Below are 18,816 nucleotides of genomic sequence, written 5' to 3' on the forward strand. Positions count from 1 at the left end.
ATAGAATCCATTTCTATGGTTGTAACTCACTGTGGCACTCAGGGAGGGAGAGGTGCCACTGTCCATTCTTTTGACACATGGAGGCATAGCTTTTGATCTCCCTGCCATCCTGAGAGAGAGAGAGAGAGAGAGAGAGAGAGAGAGAGAGAGAGAGAGAGAGAGAGAGAGAGAGAGAGAGAGAGAGAGAGAGAGAGGAGAGAGAGAGAGAGAGAGAGAGAGAGAGAGAGAGAGAGAGAGAGAGAGAGAGAGAGAGAGAGAGAGAGAGAGAGAGAGAGAGAGAGAGAGAGAGAGAGAGAGAGAGAGAGAGAGAGAGAGAGAGAGAGAGAGAGAGAGAGAGAGAGAGAGAGAGAGAGAGAGAGAGAACTTCACAGAGGATATTTCAGGGAAAAGAGTCCTTGTAGAAAATAAAAAGACTGAATATAAACAAGAGAAGGAAGGAAGCATGAGGTAGGAGAGAATGATAAGAGGCAGGGTAAAAAGGGATTGTTTAATCTCACCATCATTAGTTTGTAGCCAGGGTCACAGCGGACTTGGATGTAGTCTCTGTAATAGTACTGTGGAAAGTTTGGGGTGACTCTTCCATTGGTGATAGAACTGGGTGAAGCACACTGCACCCCTATGAACAACAACACACATATCAGGATTTCTGACCAGGGCCTTTTTAGTTAGGCTTCAACTTTGACCTGCATTCTCTGCTTTACTTCCAGGAGGTTTTACCTTCTCACCTTTTTGCCCTTTCACCAGTTTGCATCTGCTCTTCCCTTCATACTCTCCCTTGCTCTGTCTTTCTCCCTCTCCTCTTTCATTATTTCCCTCTACCTCTGTTCTCCCTCTCTATGCATTTCCTCCTCCCTCTCTCACTCTGAGTAGTGTAGTGCAGGCTCCAGCCCTGGCTCAGACCAGCCCAGTCAGTGTGGTAGTCTAGCTGGACAGTGTAAGAGTTAGTGGGCATTAGTGCAGGACTCTTCACTCCACACAGCTTCTGGGGTTCCTTGTCGGGGATGGACACCTGGGCGAGGCAGAGGAGAGATCAAACACTGTAAACAAACACAAAGCATGCTGTCCTGAACACACACACATGCATGAACACACACATGAACAAACACACACATGCAATACTTAATTAATGTACACATGCAATACTCAATACTTAACATTAATGTACTCTATGCAGTGCTGAGGACATTAAAAACATGTAACCAGTGGTCAGGGCATTGTACAGTGTTACCTGTAACCAGTGGTCAGGGCATTGTATAGTGTTACCTGTAACCAGTGGTCAGGGCATTGTACAGTGTTACCTGTAACCAGTGGTCAGGGCATTGTACAGTGTTACCTGTAACCAGTGGTCAGGGCATTGTATAGTGTTACCTGTAACCAGTGGTCAGGGTATTGTACAGTGTTACCTGTAACCAGTGGTCAGGGCATTGTATAGTGTTACCTGTAACCAGTGGTCAGGGCTTTGTGCAGTGTTACCTGTAACCAGTGGTCAGGGCATTGTATAGTGTTACCTGTAACCAGTGGTCAGGGCATTGTATAGTGTTACCTGTAACCAGTGGTCAGGGCATTGTGCAGTGTTACCTGTAACCAGTGGGCAGGGCATTGTATAGTGTTACCTGTAACCAGTGGGCAGGGGATTGTATAGTGTTACCTGTAACCAGTGGTCAGGGCATTGTACAGTGTTACCTGTAACCAGTGGTCAGGGCATTGTATAGTGTTACCTGTAACCAGTGGGCAGGGCATTGTATAGTGTTACCTGTAACCAGTGGTCAGGGCATTGTGCAGTGTTACCTGTAACCAGTGGGCAGGGCATTGTATAGTGTTACCTGTAACCAGTGGGCAGGGCATTGTATAGTGTTACCTGTAACCAGTGGTCAGGGCATTGTATAGTGTTACCTGTAACCAGTGGTCAGGGCAGTGTACAGTGTTACCTGTAACCAGTGGGAAGGGCATTGTGCAGTGTTACCTGTAACCAGTGGTCAGGGCATTGTATAGTGTTACCTGTAACCAGTGGTCAGGGCATTGTATAGTGTTACCTGTAACTAGTGGTCAGGGCATTGTGCAGTGTTACCTGTAACCAGTGGGCAGGGCATTGTATAGTGTTACCTGTAACCAGTGGGCAGGGGATTGTATAGTGTTACCTGTAACCAGTGGTCAGGGCATTGTACAGTGTTACCTGTAACCAGTGGTCAGGGCATTGTATAGTGTTACCTGTAACCAGTGGGCAGGGCATTGTATAGTGTTACCTGTAACCAGTGGTCAGGGCATTGTGCAGTGTTACCTGTAACCAGTGGTCAGGGCATTGTATAGTGTTACCTGTAACCAGTGGGCAGGGCATTGTATAGTGTTACCTGTAACCAGTGGTCAGGGCATTGTATAGTGTTACCTGTAACCAGTGGGCAGGGCATTGTATAGTGTTACCTGTAACCAGTGGTCAGGGCAGTGTACAGTGTTACCTGTAACCAGTGGGAAGGGCATTGTATAGTGTTACCTGTAACCTGTGGTCAGGGCATTGTATAGTGTTACCTGTAACCAGTGGTCAGGGCATTGTATAGTGGTACCTGTAACCAGTGGTCAGGGCATTGTGCAGTGTTACCTGTAACCAGTGGTCAGGGCATTGTATAGTGTTACCTGTAACCAGTGGTCAGGGCATTGTGCAGTGTTACCTGTAACCAGTGGGTAGGGCATTGTATAGTGTTACCTGTAACCAGTGGTCAGGGCATTGTATAGTGTTACCTTTAACCAGTGGTCAGGGTATTGTACAGTGTTACCTGTAACCAGTGGGCAGGGCATTGTATAGTGTTACCTGTAACCAGTGGTCAGGGCAGTGTACAGTGTTACCTGTAACCAGTGGTCAGGGCATTGTATAGTGTTACCTGTAACCAGTGGTCAGGGTATTGTACAGTGTTACCTGTAACCAGTGGGCAGGGCATTGTATAGTGTTACCTGTAACCAGTGGTCAGGGCAGTGTACAGTGTTACCTGTAACCAGTGGGCAGGGCATTGTATAGTGTTACCTGTAACCTGTGGTCAGGGCATTGTATAGTGTTACCTGTAACCAGTGGGCAGGGCATTGTATAGTGTTACCTGTAACCAGTGGTCAGGGCATTGTACAGTGTTACCTGTAACCAGTGGTCAGGCATTGTATAGTGTTACCTGTAACCAGTGGTCAGGGCATTGTATAGTGTTACCTGTAACCAGTGGTCAGGGCTTTGTGCAGTGTTACCCGTAACCAGTGGTCAGGGCATTGTATAGTGTTACCTGTAACCAGTGTTCAGGGCATTGTATAGTGTTACCTGTAACCAGTGGTCAGGGCATTGTGCAGTGTTACCTGTAACCAGTGGTCAGGGCATTGTATAGTGTTACCTGTAACCAGTGGGCAGGGCATTGTATAGTGTTACCTGTAACCAGTGGTCAGGGCATTGTGCAGTGTTACCTGTAACCAGTGGGTAGGGCATTGTATAGTGTTACCTGTAACCAGTGGTCAGGGCATTGTATAGTGTTACCTTTAACCAGTGGTCAGGGCATTGTGCAGTGTTACCTGTAACCAGTGGGCAGGGCATTGTATAGTGTTACCTGTAACCAGTGGTCAGGGTATTGTACAGTGTTACCTGTAACCAGTGGGCAGGGCATTGTATAGTGTTACCTGTAACCAGTGGTCAGGGCAGTGTACAGTGTTACCTGTAACCAGTGGGCAGGGCATTGTATAGTGTTACCTGTAACCTGTGGTCAGGGCATTGTATAGTGTTACCTGTAACCAGTGGTCAGGGCATTGTATAGTGTTACCTGTAACCAGTGGTCAGGGCTTTGTGCAGTGTTACCTGTAACCAGTGGTCAGGGCATTGTATAGTGTTACCTGTAACCAGTGGTCAGGGCATTGTATAGTGTTACCTGTAACCAGTGGTCAGGGCATTGTGCAGTGTTACCTGTAACCAGTGGGCAGGGCATTGTATAGTGTTACCTGTAACCAGTGGGCAGGGCTTTGTGCAGTGTTACCTGTAACCAGTGGTCAGGGCATTGTATAGTGTTACCTGTAACCAGTGGTCAGGGCATTGTACAGTGTTACCTGTAACCAGTGGTCAGGGCATTGTATAGTGTTACCTGTAACCAGTGGGCAGGGCATTGTATAGTGTTACCTGTAACCAGTGGTCAGGGCATTGTGCAGTGTTACCTGTAACCAGTGGGTAGGGCATTGTATAGTGTTACCTGTAACCAGTGGTCAGGGCATTGTATAGTGTTACCTTTAACCAGTGGTCAGGGCATTGTGCAGTGTTACCTTTAACCAGTGGTCAGGGCATTGTGCAGTGTTACCTGTAACCAGTGGGCAGGGCATTGTATAGTGTTACCTGTAACCAGTGGGCAGGGCATTGTATAGTGTTACCTGTAACCAGTGGTCAGGGCATTGTATAGTGTTACCTGTAACCAGTGGTCAGGGCATTGTGCAGTGTTACCTGTAACCAGTGGGCAGGGCATTGTATAGTGTTACCTGTAACCAGTGGTCAGGGCATTGTTCAGTGTTACCTGTAACCAGTGGTCAGGGCATTGTACAGTGTTACCTGTAACCAGGGGTCAGGGCATTGTACAGTGTTACCTGTAACCAGTGGTCAGGGCATTGTATAGTGTTACCTGTAACCAGGGGGCAGGGCATTGTATAGTGTTACCTGTAACCAGTGGTCAGGGCATTGTACAGTGTTAACTGTAACCAGTGGTCAGGACATTGTATATTGTTACCTGTAACCAGTGGTCAGGGCATTGTACAGTGTTACCTGTAGCCAGTGGTAGAGGCAGCTGGGTCCATTCTGGGTGCCTATGTGCTCTATGTGGAAGCTGTCAGTGAAGTTGAGGGTGACGATGAACCCAGGCTCCACAGAGATGACATACTGACAGGCCAGGCCGTGGGGTGATGGGTCAGGGTAGCCTGGGCTGGACAGAGTCCCCTCTGGTTCATCAAATATACCCCCACCACAGGACACTGGGGGAGAGAGAGATGTCCACAAGATGTGTAGGACTACAATACACACACACACACGCACACACGCACACAGATAGAGAGTAGATGTACTCACAGACACAGGTGCGCTGGTCAGGGCGGAGCTCGTAGCCATGGCGACATGAGCACATGTAAGAGCCCAGGGTGTTGTGGCAGATCTGGGAGCAGAGTGGACCAGAACCATCCTCAGGGTCTGGAGCTGAACACTCATCTATGTCTGGGAGAGGGATGGAGTGAGGGATGGAGGAGAGAGATGGAGGGAAGGAGAGAGAGGTGGAGAAGAGAGGTGGAGGGAAGGAGAGAGGGATGGAGAAGAGAGGTGGAGGGATGGAGAGAGAGGTGGAGGGATGGAGAGAGGGATGGAGAAGAGAGGTGGAGAGAGAGATGGAGAAGAGAGTTGGAGGGAAGGAGAGAGGGATGGAGAAGAGAGGTGGAGGGTTGGAGAAGAGAGGTGGAGGGAAGGAGAGAGGGATGGAGAAGAGAGGTGGAGGGATTGAGAAGAGAGGTGGAGGGATGGAGAGAGATGGTGAAGAGAAGGAGATAGGTGGAGGGTGTAGCTTAGCATCACACCGTGATGTCACCTTCCCTGAGACTTTCCTGGGGTTTGTGGTTTAACAGTGTTGTATGGTTGTCTTGGATTATGTATTAATGTTGTGAGCAGGGCATCTGATCCTCTAGTGGGGTTGCTACCTTTGGCCTGATAATGGGCAGAGAAGCCGAGGTGCTGGTGTGGCTCAGGGTTCGTGTCGTCTGTCTGAAGGACCAGGGTGAGCCTGTTGCCTGGAGACAAGAGTGGCCGGTTGCCTGGGTGATGTCCATCAGCAGAATTCTCCTGACCACAGAACTTTGCAAGGACCTTCTTGTCATATAAAACCTGGAATGACAGAGTGAAGAAGGTTCTTGGACATATTCCAATATCAGTAAGAAACATTTAATACATCCTACGTTTTATAATAAGGTATCAAAGTGTTCTTTTGAAGTCCACTGACCGTGAGGGAGTCGTAGTAGCAGTCGGCTGATGGCTCGATGTCCAGGTGAGTGAAGCTGAGCTGGAGCTGGTAGCCCTCAGGTACACTGAGGTCCCACTGTTGTGACAGGGCAGCCGGGTACGGCTGGGGGAACTGGGGGGACTGGACTACCCCATGTAGGGCTGGCAGGGACCGGGCCAACCGCCAACACTCACACACAGACACACACAGCAGCCTGGAGCAGACCAACACAGGGAGAGAGGGCTGAGATGGGAGGTATAGGAGGAGTGTGTCACAACGAGGTAAATACAGCCCCTTGAAACATGTCTGTATGATGACTGATCAGATAGAGAGCTCTTTTCTGATCTGTGACCAGGAAGCAGAAGAAAACATAACCTAATGATGCTGTAGGAATCATATGTTCTTATCATCCTTCAAGATGAAGACTCAATAAAGGTTAAAACCACTGGTGTGCTGCGTAATGTAAACAAACAGGTTATACTTCATTTGAACTCTTTCTCAAACGTGCTAGTCACATGACACAATGTACTAGTAATGGAATTAACGGCATACACCTTCACGGCAGCTGGTCTGATTATGACAACTGACTTTACACACTCACTTAAGCAGTTGTTGTTTACGTTCACTTAGCTATAGCCAATGGGTTCAAGTACAGTGTAACCAAACAAACTCACCAGATGAACGGATGGGTCCTGTCCATGTTGAAGGTCCTGGCCACAAATGTTTCTGTTGTTATTGTTTTACTGTTGTGTGGCTATTGCTCACATGTATTAGACTTGAATTCCCTGCAGTCTGTGTGTCCCAATAGAGACCTATGGTGAGGTATTATGCTAGACTACGAGTCTAAAAGTCATGTTAAAACCTGCTCTGTTTGACTTGGCTGAACTAGACGAATGAGAAGGGGGGACAAGAGAGAGGGAGAGAGAGAGTGAAAGGGCCCGAGAGACAGAGTATTGGTGGTGGTGGAGTTAAAAGACTACAATTGACCAGTTCTTAAAGGTAAAACCTTTTTTTACGTTAATGTCGAAATCGAAACCTATAAAAGACAGAATGCATATCTACCAGAGGTTGGAGGGGGGATGGGGCGTGGGGGAAAGGGGGTAGAGGGGGAGGAAGGGGCAGAAAAGGGAATGGAGGAGAGAGAGAGAGTGGGAGGAAAGTGTGTTCAGTGCTCTTCCTGTAAATTGTGTTTGAATAGTTTGTTTTGTTTACACATAGGGACAAACTCCATGCTGGTCTGGGTATGTCAGTTCAGGTCACATGATGCAGGGATGTACTGTAGTGCTGCTAAGAACACACTGTACACAACACTATCCACTATAGCATTCAGATGATCTACCTTTTTTAAACTACATCCCTGGTCATGTGTAGTTATGGGACACGACAGCCTACAGTATGTTAAATAGATGAGACCCTGATGAAGGCAGCTTAGCTGTGGAAACGTTGGTATTTAGTGCATTTATTGCATCGGAGCCTCGGAAATGCGTCCAGCTTTTCTTTTCTAAGACTACAGTGTGTAAATGCAATATTAGTCATATATTGTGAGATTAATTTGGAAGTGTGTAAAATAAATAGATGTTCCATGTTTAATGGACACAAAAAGCGAGATGCTGAGAGAACAGATGTCATTGATTGCCACTACAACTTATATTGGTCTAGTTTCTCCTTCATGGTCTTCTTGATCAAGCAGATGTAGTTAGCCACATGGGTATTTACCCCATATTGGCCAGGTCATACACATCCTTTTGCCCAGCTAATGATCCCTGCTGACCAAAAATGTTCAGCCTCCTTCAGGACATTTAGACTTGACACCCTCAGGCAACCCGGCACAGAACAAGTCCCCAGTTGTGTCCGCTATCGTTCAGGGCAACAGCAGCTCTGCACGTTTCCTGATCCACCACAGGAAGCTGGACATATCGGAGCTTATTGGAGATTTTCATGACTCCTACACCAAACCCTAGAGATAAAGAGGAAGGGAGGGAAGTTTTCGTGAGAAAACCGATTTTTGAGATGTCTCCTGTTCTGACAAACAGCACTGTAGCCCTGACACTTTCCAGCTCAGATGTGGAAGGCCATTCGTCCTAGGCGGATGTGATGGATTGAGACGCAGCCCATACAAAAAAATTGATATCTCTAGTTTAAACAGACAGATTTTGATGGAGTGCGTCAAATGACACTTAAGGATTATGATAGAATGTTCAAAGTCGTTTTTTTTCTTCAATATTTTTCTTAAAGTTAAGCACTCAAAATGGCACCTAATTGGTGGAACAACACTCCTATTAACATTTTTCCAGACAGTATTGGTAGTTTACAAGACAGTAGCAGGAGTTTGCTTAGAATTCCCGACTTTCCTGCACACTTCCTGACTTTCCTTCAATGAAAGTCTCATGGTTAGCCCCTTCAGGAAGAATGTATTACAGCTCATTGCAGTGGTGTTGAATGACAGAGGTACTGGTTCTGAGAGGCAGATATGAACGTCACCCCTCCATTCAGCAACGGTTTAGCGATGGTTCAGGTTCCCCACAGCAAATCACTGTAGAAGAGACTGGAACCAAAAACTAAAATCAAATCAGATGTTATTTGTCACATGCGCTGAATACAACTGGTGCAAACTTTACAGTGAAATGCTTGCTTATGAGCCCTTCCCAACGATGCAGTTTTAAAAAATTATAGTAAAAAGAAAAATAGTAACAAAAGAGGAATAAAATACACAAGAACGGAGCTATATACAGGGAGTTCTAGTACCAGATCAATGTGCAGGGGTACAAGGTATTTGAGGTCGATATGTACATGAAGGCAGGGTAAAGTGACTGGGCATCAGGATAGAGTAAAATAAAGAACAGAGTAGCAGGAGCATATGATGAGTGTAAAAGTGTGTATTTTTGGTATTTGAAAAGATATTTCACATCGGTTTAGATGGTACTTTGCTTGTTTTGTCACATAAACTGAGATTAGGCGAACTCCTAGAATTTTTGCAACCAGGAAATCACAGAGCAATTCCTGCATATTGCACCTTTAACTCTTCAGGTGCCTTCAGCACACAGATAAGACATAATGGAATTGTATTTCATTCTCACCTACAGAATACTGTCCCTTAACATTAAATAAAAGAAAATGAAGGAAATCAGTCAATTGAAATAAATTCATTAGGCCCTAATCTATCTCTTTCAATGACTGGGCAGGGGTGATACGATACAATGGAAAAATGGACTGTCGTCACTGCTGATTAAGTGTATATCGTAAGTGTGACTAATTTTCCCTGTCCAAAGGTGTTGGAGACAACAATGTGGAAAACCTCATCCAGTCTCCACCCCTTGAGGCCACCTCTCTCCATATTCACCCTGAATACAATAATGTAAACTATGACCATGACATCGCCCTGATCCATCTAAAACATCCAATCACGCTCATATCATGCCACTGTGTCTGCCAGCAAAGGACGCTAAATACCTGATAGGTCAGATTGGGTAAGCATAGGTGAACTAAAACAGTAAACTACGAATATCTAGCAGGGATCGTCAGTTGGGGGATTGACTGTGGACAGCCTTGAAAAAATATGGGGTCTACACGCGTGTGGCTAACAACGTAGACTGGATCAAAAATACCATAGAGGAGGAAGATTCTAAAACATTCTAAAATATAACTATTATAGATGTGTTTGTGTGTTTTAATGTTTTGTGCGAGTGCTTCGACTGTGTTATTGTATAATAATAATAATGTGGAATCTGCTGTTGCTTCTGATGATGATGATGAGCATGCTCATGTTAATGACAACAATTGTGATAACAACGGCAAAGATGATAATGACTACTACTTTATAACTTGCTCATACAGCTCCATATTTCAAGATACCACACCATCCCTCTCTAGGGTAAAGATGATGATGATGATGATGGTGATGATGTTTCTTTCTCTCTCCCCTGCAGTAATTGACTGTGGGGAACCCGAACCGTTGCTGAATGGAGGGGTGATGTTCATATCTAGCTCTCAGAACCAGCATCTCTCAGTCATTTAGTACCACTGCAATGAGCTGTACTACACTCTCTCTAAAAGAGTTAATGGTGAGACTTTTTACGATCATATATTTTTAACAATGTGAAGTCCATAATGAACCCTCTGAGTCCCATCTTTTTATTACATTTCAATATTAAATATAGCTGCAAGCAGCAATGAACGGGGTTCACGGGATGATAGAAAGGACACAGTTGGATAACAAAGCATGCACCCAATCATATAGGAACTATCTTCCTTTATGTGCAATCAGTAAAAGCGATACCATATTTATCTCTCAATACCACAAGGTTTTTTTGTGTGTTTTTTTTTCACCTTTATTTATCCAGGTAGGCCAGTGGAGAATGACGCAAGTAAGTTGGTTATCTTTCTCAAATGATTAGAGGCTAATTCAATGAGTCTTATTACCATATCTTGAGTCAATCTGATTTATGGTTCATGAGAAGAGGATTTGTAGAGTATTTTTAGCATTAGCATGTGTGCTAACGTGCATCTATAGGTACACTGCGCCATATTTGTATGCAGCAACAATTTTTTCTCAAAATCATTAAAGATTGATGTAATGAGTCTAAATTGAAAATCTGGAGCTAATCTGATGTATTTTTTCACAAGAAGAAGATGAATGCAGCATTAACGAAGATGATGAATGCAGCATTTTAGCATTAACGTTACATATGCAAAGAATGAGTTGTTAAATGCGAAGACAGTTGAATGCATTCAGTTGAACAACTGACTAGGTATCTCCCTTTCCCTTTCCCTAATAGTTTCTTTGTTTTTTGAGAAATCAATACCAAATTCAGTGTGGTTCATCTTACACTCTCAGGAAAAAAAGGTGTTATCTAGAACCTAAAAGTGCTCTTCATCTGTCCCCATAGGAGAACCCTTTTGAAGAATCCTTTTTGGTTCCAGGTAGAACCCTTTCCACAGAGGGTTCTACATGGAACACAAAAGAGTCCTACCTGGAACCAAAAAGGATTATCCTTTGGGGACAGCCGAAGAACCATTTTGGAATGCCTTTTTCTAAGAGTGTAGGGATGTCCATGATAGCATTGACAAGTTTCAAGTTGATAGGTCTCTCTGGATTGGGTTTTACAGTGGTTTAAATGGACATGTAAAATGTGTGTCAATAACTCAATAATTAGTCAATAACTTTTGACTATCCCTTAGCTAACTTAAGGTATATACCATGGGCATACATTCCAAATTTAGTGTCATTTGATCCTATCATTCATGATTTTAAAGTATTTTTTTAGCATATTTGAGCATATTAGCGAATGTGCTAATATGCATCTACTGGTATAGTGTGGCCATCTTTGAATGTATCACTGTTATTTTCTCAAAGTTGTTAGGGACTATTGTGATGAGTGCAAAGATCAAATTTGGAGTGAATCTGACCTTTAGTCCATGAGAAGATGTTTTATGGTTATTTTAAGCATTAGCGTTATATAGTAAAAAAGTGAATGTAAATAGTTTCCTTATTTTTTTAAAGATATCAATGTAAAGAAACGGATAGGTGCTAGACATAGGATTTATTTAATCATTTTTGCATTGTACTTTTAGAAAATGTCCATAATATATGTGCAGTAATAGTGGAATGATCGTGTTTTACATTATTACTTACCCACCAGAGTTGTTATTGGCTGTGATATCTGCCTATTGATTTCTCCCACCGGAGTGGCATCTGTCATCAACATGAGAAAGATGTTCTGACTTTGTGGCTTTGTTATTTATTGGAAATCACGCTGTAATTCCCTGTTTGCTGAAAGTCTACACTTCGCTCAATTTCAATTTCAATGAAAAAACAAGCTGAATACTGTAGAGAATCATTGTACCTCCCTGGCGGAGAATCACTCTTAGTTGTTGTGAATTTGTTAGATTACTTGTTAGATATTACTGCATTGTCGTAATTAGAAGCACAAGCATTTCGCTACACTCGCATTAACATCTGTTTTATCCTAGAGGCCGACCCATGTGTATGTGACCAATAAAATTTGCAACCTCTCAACTTGCTCCACTACAGCCCCGTCGATGAGAATAGGGGCGTGCTCGGTCCTCCTTTTCCTGTCATCCACATTCATCTCCTTTGATTGCTAAAAGTCTACACTTTGCTCAATTTCAGTTGAAATTAGAAAACAAGCACTGAATACTGTAGGTAATCATTGTACCTCCCTTGCACTCACTCTTGAGACTTTTACGTTTGGTTTTGGCCCACCAGCTTCAAACAGCTTTTAACTCTATTTTTTTGCAATTGAAAATATATTTCACAGCAATTACAACATTCTAATGACACTCTTTCAATGTACAGCGGAGCCTAGTGGTTAGAGCGTTGGACTGGTAACCGAAAGGTTGCAAGATCGAATCCCCGAGCTGACAAGGTACAAATCTGTCGTTCTGCCCCTGAACAAGGCAGTTAACCCACTGTTCCTAGGCTGTCGTTGACAATAAGAATTTGTTCTTAACTGACTTGCCTAGTAAAATAAAGGTAAAATAAAAAATAGCTAGTTTCACATGCTCATTGGTCACAAAGTGGAACGATGATCAGAACAACTATATGATTCTCCAATGTATCCCAGGTATCTCATAATAAATATGTACCCTCCTTAAAGGGAAAGGAGAACATTTTGAATTTTCTTATTTTTTTTATTTCACCTTTATTTAACCAGGTAGGCTAGTTGAGAACAAGTTCTCATTTGCAACTGCGACCTGGCCAAGATAAAGCATAGCAGTGTGAGCAGACAACAAAGAGTTACACATGGAGTAAACAATTAACAAGTCAATAACACAGTAGAAAACAAAGGGGGAGTCTATATACAATGTGTGCAGAAGGCATGAGGAGGTAGGCAAATAATTACAATTTTGCAGATTAACACTGGAGTGATGAATGATCAGATGGTCATGTACAGGTAGAGATATTGGTGTGCAAAAGAGCAGAAAAGTAAATAAATAAAAACAGTATGGGGATGAGGTAGGTGAAAAAAGGTGGGCTATTTACCAATAGACTATGTACAGCTGCAGCGATCGGTTAGCTGCTCAGATAGCTGATGTTTGAAGTTGGTGAGGGAGATAAAAGTCTCCAACTTCAGCGATTTTTGCAATTAGTTCCAGTCGCAGAGTACTGGAACGAAAGGCGGCCAAATTAGGTGTTGGCTTTAGGGATGATCAGTGAGATACACCTGCTGGAGCGCGTGCTGCGGATGGGTGTTGCCATCGTGACCAGTGAGCTGAGATAAGGCGGAGCTTTACCTAGCATGGACTTGTAGAAATGAGATACAGCAAGAAGACAATTTGTGTTTCTAAGTGTGAATGTGCATGTGTTTTACAATATGAATGAATGGATGTGAGTGTTCCTTAGTCAACTGTCACTGTCAAATCAAATCAAATGTTATTGGTCACATACACATGGTTAGCAGTTATTGTGAGTGTAGCTGTCTATGTGTGCCTCATGTGTGCCTCTTGTGTCCCTCTTTGTCCCTAGTGTGTGGACTTCTTACAGTGAACATCCCAGGGATTGTAAGGATTGTTGGGGGAAAGCCAGCACCAGCTGGATGCTTCCCCTGGCAGGTGTTGCTGATAGTAAATGGTAGAGGAGGAGGGATAGTTATCGGGGACCACTGGATCATGACTGCAGCACATGTGCTGAATGGAAATACCAGGGATGAAGATAAGGTGAGGCGATTGTGTTAATAAAAATAGCAGCATGGGTCATCTTTCTGACTTGGCTGCTCATCTGGGTTTGTGCTTGATATTAGAGGTCTTCACAAGTCCAAAAAGCTGTACCTGTTCTGAAATGAACCCGGGGCTTTCCCACCCAGACCCGATATGCATAAATAAATGTTTTAAATACAAAGACCCTTTGTAGGACAACTAGACCCTTTTTGTATAGACTTGGTCTGATCCAGACCGGGTCCGATTATTTTTTAATCTACTTTATTAACCCGGAGCTGATAAAGTGCAAGAGGAGAGAGAGAGGTGCCACTCTAGCAGGCGGGGGAGGGGCCTTACTGTGAACGAGTGACACTGTGAGCAGGGAGTGAGAGACTAGAGACAGCAACCAACCTAGCTGACTCGCTCTATAGTAGACTAACTGCTGCCATAGCTAGGATATTTATCATCAAATATGATTACGTAGTACCTGTCTTGACTGCATCAACCCGGGAGAAGCTTGTTAAGCCAGCTAACGTTAGCTAGCTAGGCTAATTGAGGCTGCAGGGCAAATAATAACTACTCCTTTCAGAATATTAAGTAGCAGCCCGCCTGTTTACTCTTGGTCGTTGTAGCCTATCCTTCTCGTTTAACTTTTAATTCTGTCATTTTAATTCCATTTTCCATTGATTAGATATTTCCTAACTATTGCCCCACACGGAGGCTATATGACTGTAGCCCATTGGCACTTTAAAGACTTTAGATTGGCCAAGAACAAGAACACGTACCACTCTCGTGAAAGCAAGAGCAGCAGCATAAATGTCTCTCTCTCTCTCTCTCTCTCGATTTTACCACTTCAGCTCGGTTTTGTGGCAGTCGATGCAGGCTACTTGACAGAAGGTTGTGGGTTTGCTTGCCGTGCGGTAGTAGAGAGTCAGTCAATGACTAGGGTGGCTGGAGTTTTTGACAATTTTTAGGGCCTTCCTCTGACACCTCCTGGTATAGAGGTCATGGATGGCAGGAAGCTTGGCCCCAGTGATGTACCCTCAATAGTGCCTTGTGGTTGGAGCCCGAGCAGTTGCCATACCAGGCGGTGATGCAACCATGGTGCAGCTGTAGAACTTTCTGAGGATCTGAGGACCCATGCCAAATCTTTTCAGTCTCCTGAGGGGGAAGAGGCTTTGTTATGCCCTCTTCACGACTGTCTTGGTGTGTTTGAACCTTGGACAGAGATGGTCGTCTTGCTTCGAGTCCTAGGAAACTATGCAGTTGTTTGTTTTTTATGTATTATTTCTTACATTGTTAGCCCAGAAAATCTCAAGTCTTATTACATACAGCCGGGAAGAACTATTGGATATAAAAGCGATGTCAACTTACCAACATTACGACCAGGAATACGTCTTTCCCGAAGCGGATCCTTTGTTCAGACCTCCACCCTGGACATGGGATCTTATCCTAGAGGCCGACCCAAAACAACGCGGTCGCTGAAGGAGAGGCAGACGGAGCGGCCTACTGGTCAGACTCAGAAGGCGAGCACACCATCCACCGCTTCCAAGCATATTAGGGGCGGCAGCGTAGCCTAGTGGTTAGAGCATTGGGCTAGTAACCGGAAGGTTGCGAGTTCAAACCCCCGAGCTGACAAGGTACAAATCTGTCGTTCTGCCCCTGAACAGGCAGTTAACCCACTGTTCCCAGGCCGTCATTGAAAATAAGAATGTGTTCTTAACTGACTTGCCTAGTTAAATAAAGGTAAAATAAAAATTACTCGCCAATGTCCGATATCAAGGTGGATGAAATTAGGGCACGAGTTGCCTTCCGGAGAGACATCAGAGATTGTACCATTCTTTGTTTCACTGAAACATGGCTCACTCGGGATATGTTGTCAGAGTCGGTACAGCCACCCGGTTTCTTCATGCATCGCGCCAACAGAAACAAACATCTCTCTGGTTAAAAAAAGTATGCCTTATGATTAACAACTCAGATTAACGACTAATCACAGCAACACACAGGAACTCAAGTCCTTTTGTTCACCTGACATAGAATTCCTTACAATCAAATGCCGACTGCATTATCTTCCAAGAGAATTCTCTTAGATTATAGTCACAGCCGTGTATATCCCCCCAAGCAGATACCTCGTCGGCACTGAAAGAACTTCACTGGACTCTATGTAAACTGGAAAACATACATCCTGAGGCTGCATTTATTGTAGCTGGGGATTTTAACAAAGCTAACCTGAGAACAAGACTTCCTAAATTCTATCAGTATATCGAATGCGTGACACGAGCTGGTTGCATTCTGGATAATTACTACGCATACAAAGCTCTCTCCTGCCCTGCCTTTGGCAAATCTGACCATGACTACATTTTGCTCCCAGCCTATAGTCAGAAACAGGAAACGCCCGTGCTCAGGTCTATCCAATGCTGGTCTGACCAATCGGATTCCACACATCAAGATTGGTCAGGTGGACTGGGATATGTTCCGGACAGCTTCAGACAATAATATTGATGTATACACTGACTCGGTGAGCAAGTTTATTAGCAAGTTCATTAGATATGTCGTACCCACTGTGACTATTAAAACCTTTCCTAACCAGAAACCTTGGATTGATGGCAGCATTTGCACAAAACTGAAAGCGCGAACCACTGCTTTCAACCACCCGAACCACTACCTGTTCACCCCGCTATCATCCAGAAGGCGGGGTCAGTACAGGTGCATCAAAGCTGGGACCGAGAGGCTGAAAAACAGCTTCTATCTCAAGGCCATCAGACTGTTAAACAGCCACCACTAACATAGAGAGGCTGCTGCAAACATACAGTCTCAAATCTCTGGCCACTTTAATAAATTGACTTAATAAAGGTATCACTAGTCACTTTAAATGACGGCACTTTAATAATGTTTACATATCCTACATTATGTAATTTACAAATTATATTTGTCGCCAAACCCACAGGCTCCAGGTCATCTATATGTTTTGCTAGGCAAAGCTCCGCCTTATCTCAGCTCACTGGTCACCATAGCAACACCCACCTGTAGCACGCTCTCCAGCAGGTCAATTTCACTGGTCTTCCCCAAAGCAAACACCTCTTTGGCCGCCTTTCTTTCCAGTTCTCTGCTGCCAATGACTGGAACGAATTGCAAAAATCACTGAAGTTGGAGACTTACATCTCCCTCACTAACTTTAAGCATCAGCTGTCAGAGCAGCTTACCGATCACTGCAGCTGTACACAGCCCATCTGTAAATAGCCCAGTACCTACCTCATCCCATATTTGTTTTTGTTTTTCTGCTCTTTTGCACACCAGTATTTCTACTTGCACATCCTCATCTACACATCTATCACTCCAGTGTTAATTGCTAAATTGTAATTACTTCGCCACTATGGCCTATTTATTGCCTTACCTCCTTACTTCATTTGTACACACTGTACACAGATTTTTTTTATTGTGTTATTGACTGTATGTTTGTTTACTCCATGTGTAACTCTGTGTTGTTGTTTTTGTCACATTGCTTTGCTTTATCTTGGTCAGGTCGCAGTTGTAAATGAGAACTTGTTCTCAACTGGCCACCTGGTTAAATAAAGGTGAAATAAAAATACAATACAAAAAAACTAGTCTCGGATGTATATACTGTATTCTATACCATCTACTGCATCCTGCCTATGCCGCACTGCTATCGCTCATCCATATATTTATATGTACATATTCCCATTCAATCCTTTACATTTGTGTATATAAGGTAGTTGTTGTGAATTTGTTAGATTACTTGTTAGATATTACTACATTGTCGTAACTAGAAGCACAAGCATTTCGCTACACTCGCATTAATAACTTCTTATGGCTGCAGGGGCACTATTGAGTAGCTTGGATGAAAGGTGCCCAGAGTAAATGGCCTGCTTCTCAGTCTCAGTTGCTAATATATGCATAGCATTAGTAGTATTGGATAGAAAACACTCTGAAGTATCTAAAACTGTTTGAATGATGTCTGTGAGTATAACAGAACTCATATGGCAGGCAAAAACCTGAGAAGAAATCCAACCAGGAAGTGAGAAATCTGAAGTTATATTTTCAACCCATTCCCTATTGAAATCCCATTGGGATATGAATGAAGATTCACTTCCTAGGGCTTCCACAACCGTCTATAGAAATTTGAATGAGGCTTCTACTGTGTTGAGAGAGAACTTCTGTTGGATCTGACAATTAATCTTGATGGTTGTACATTCGTCTCAAATCAAACTGTGAAGGACCTCTGCGTTACTCTAGAACGTGATCTCTCTTTTGACGAACATTTCAAGACTATTTCAAGGACAGCTTTTTTCAATTTTCGTAAAGTTGCAAAAATCTGAAACTTTCTGTCCGAAAACAATGCAGAAAAGTTAATCCATGCTTTTGAGACTTCTAGATTAGACTACTGCAAATGCTCTACTTTCCAGGTACCCGGATAAAGCACTAAATAAACTTCAGTTAGTGCCTACACGTATGCTATGGTCACAAGACGCAGGCCTCCTTTCTGTCCCTAGAATTTTTAAGCAAACAACTGGAGGGCTTTCTCCTATAGAGCTCCAATTTTATGGAATGGTCTGTCTATCCATGTGAGAGACGCAGACTCGGTCTCGACCTTTAATTCTTTATTGAAGACTGATCTCTTCAGTAGGTCCTATGATTGAGTGTAGTCTGGACCAGGAGTGTGAAGGTGAACGGAAAGGCACTGGAGCAACGAACCGCACTTGCTGTCTCTGTCTGGCCGGTTCCCCTCTCTCCACCGGGATTCTGTGCCTCTAACTCTATTAAGGGATGCTGAGTCACTGGCTTACTGGCGCTCTTCCATCCCATCCCTAGGAGGGGTGCGTCACTTGAGTGGGTTGAGTCACTGACGTGATCTTCCTGTCCGGATTTTCCGCTCCCACCTCAGGTTTGTGCCATGGGGGAGATCTTCGTGGACTATACTCAGCCTTGTCTCAGGGTAGTTAGTTGGTGGTTGAAGATATCCCTCTAGTGATGTGGGGGCCGTGCTTTTGCAAAGTGGGTGGGGGTTATATCCTGCCTGTTTGGCCCTGTACAGTGGTATCGTCGGACGGGGCCACAGTGTCTCCCCACCCTTCTGGCCTCAGCCTCAAGTATTTATGCTGCAATAGTTTATGTGTCGGGGGGCTAGGGTCAGTTTGTTATATCTGGAGTACTTCTCCTGTCTTAT

The 18,816-nt window shown here is 44.0% G+C and overlaps 1 protein-coding gene and 1 long non-coding RNA gene across 2 annotated transcripts in view; one reads left to right on the forward strand and one right to left on the reverse strand.

Annotated features, from left to right (window-relative positions):
• Nucleotides 1–6,796, reverse strand: part of LOC109906229 (complement C1r subcomponent) — a 10,472-nt gene extending 3,676 nt beyond the window's left edge. The window contains 8 exon segments of the mRNA XM_031786032.1: nt 31–109; nt 498–616; nt 862–1,009; nt 4,763–4,968; nt 5,063–5,203; nt 5,677–5,860; nt 5,976–6,189; nt 6,650–6,796. Of these exon segments, the coding sequence (XP_031641892.1) occupies nt 31–109; nt 498–616; nt 862–1,009; nt 4,763–4,968; nt 5,063–5,203; nt 5,677–5,860; nt 5,976–6,189; nt 6,650–6,675 (1,117 nt within the window). The 5' untranslated portion in view covers nt 6,676–6,796.
• Nucleotides 6,797–6,865: 69 nt separating this feature from the next.
• On the forward strand, nt 6,866–14,583 carry LOC116353069 (uncharacterized). Its single transcript, XR_004202392.1, has 3 exons — nt 6,866–6,974; nt 9,902–10,036; nt 13,462–14,583. It is a non-coding gene; the product is annotated as an uncharacterized LOC116353069 (long non-coding RNA).
• The last annotated feature ends 4,233 nt before the right edge of the window (nt 14,584–18,816 follow it).

This window comes from Oncorhynchus kisutch, linkage group LG2, assembly GCF_002021735.2.
Source record: "Oncorhynchus kisutch isolate 150728-3 linkage group LG2, Okis_V2, whole genome shotgun sequence".
NCBI lineage: Eukaryota > Metazoa > Chordata > Actinopteri > Salmoniformes > Salmonidae > Oncorhynchus > Oncorhynchus kisutch.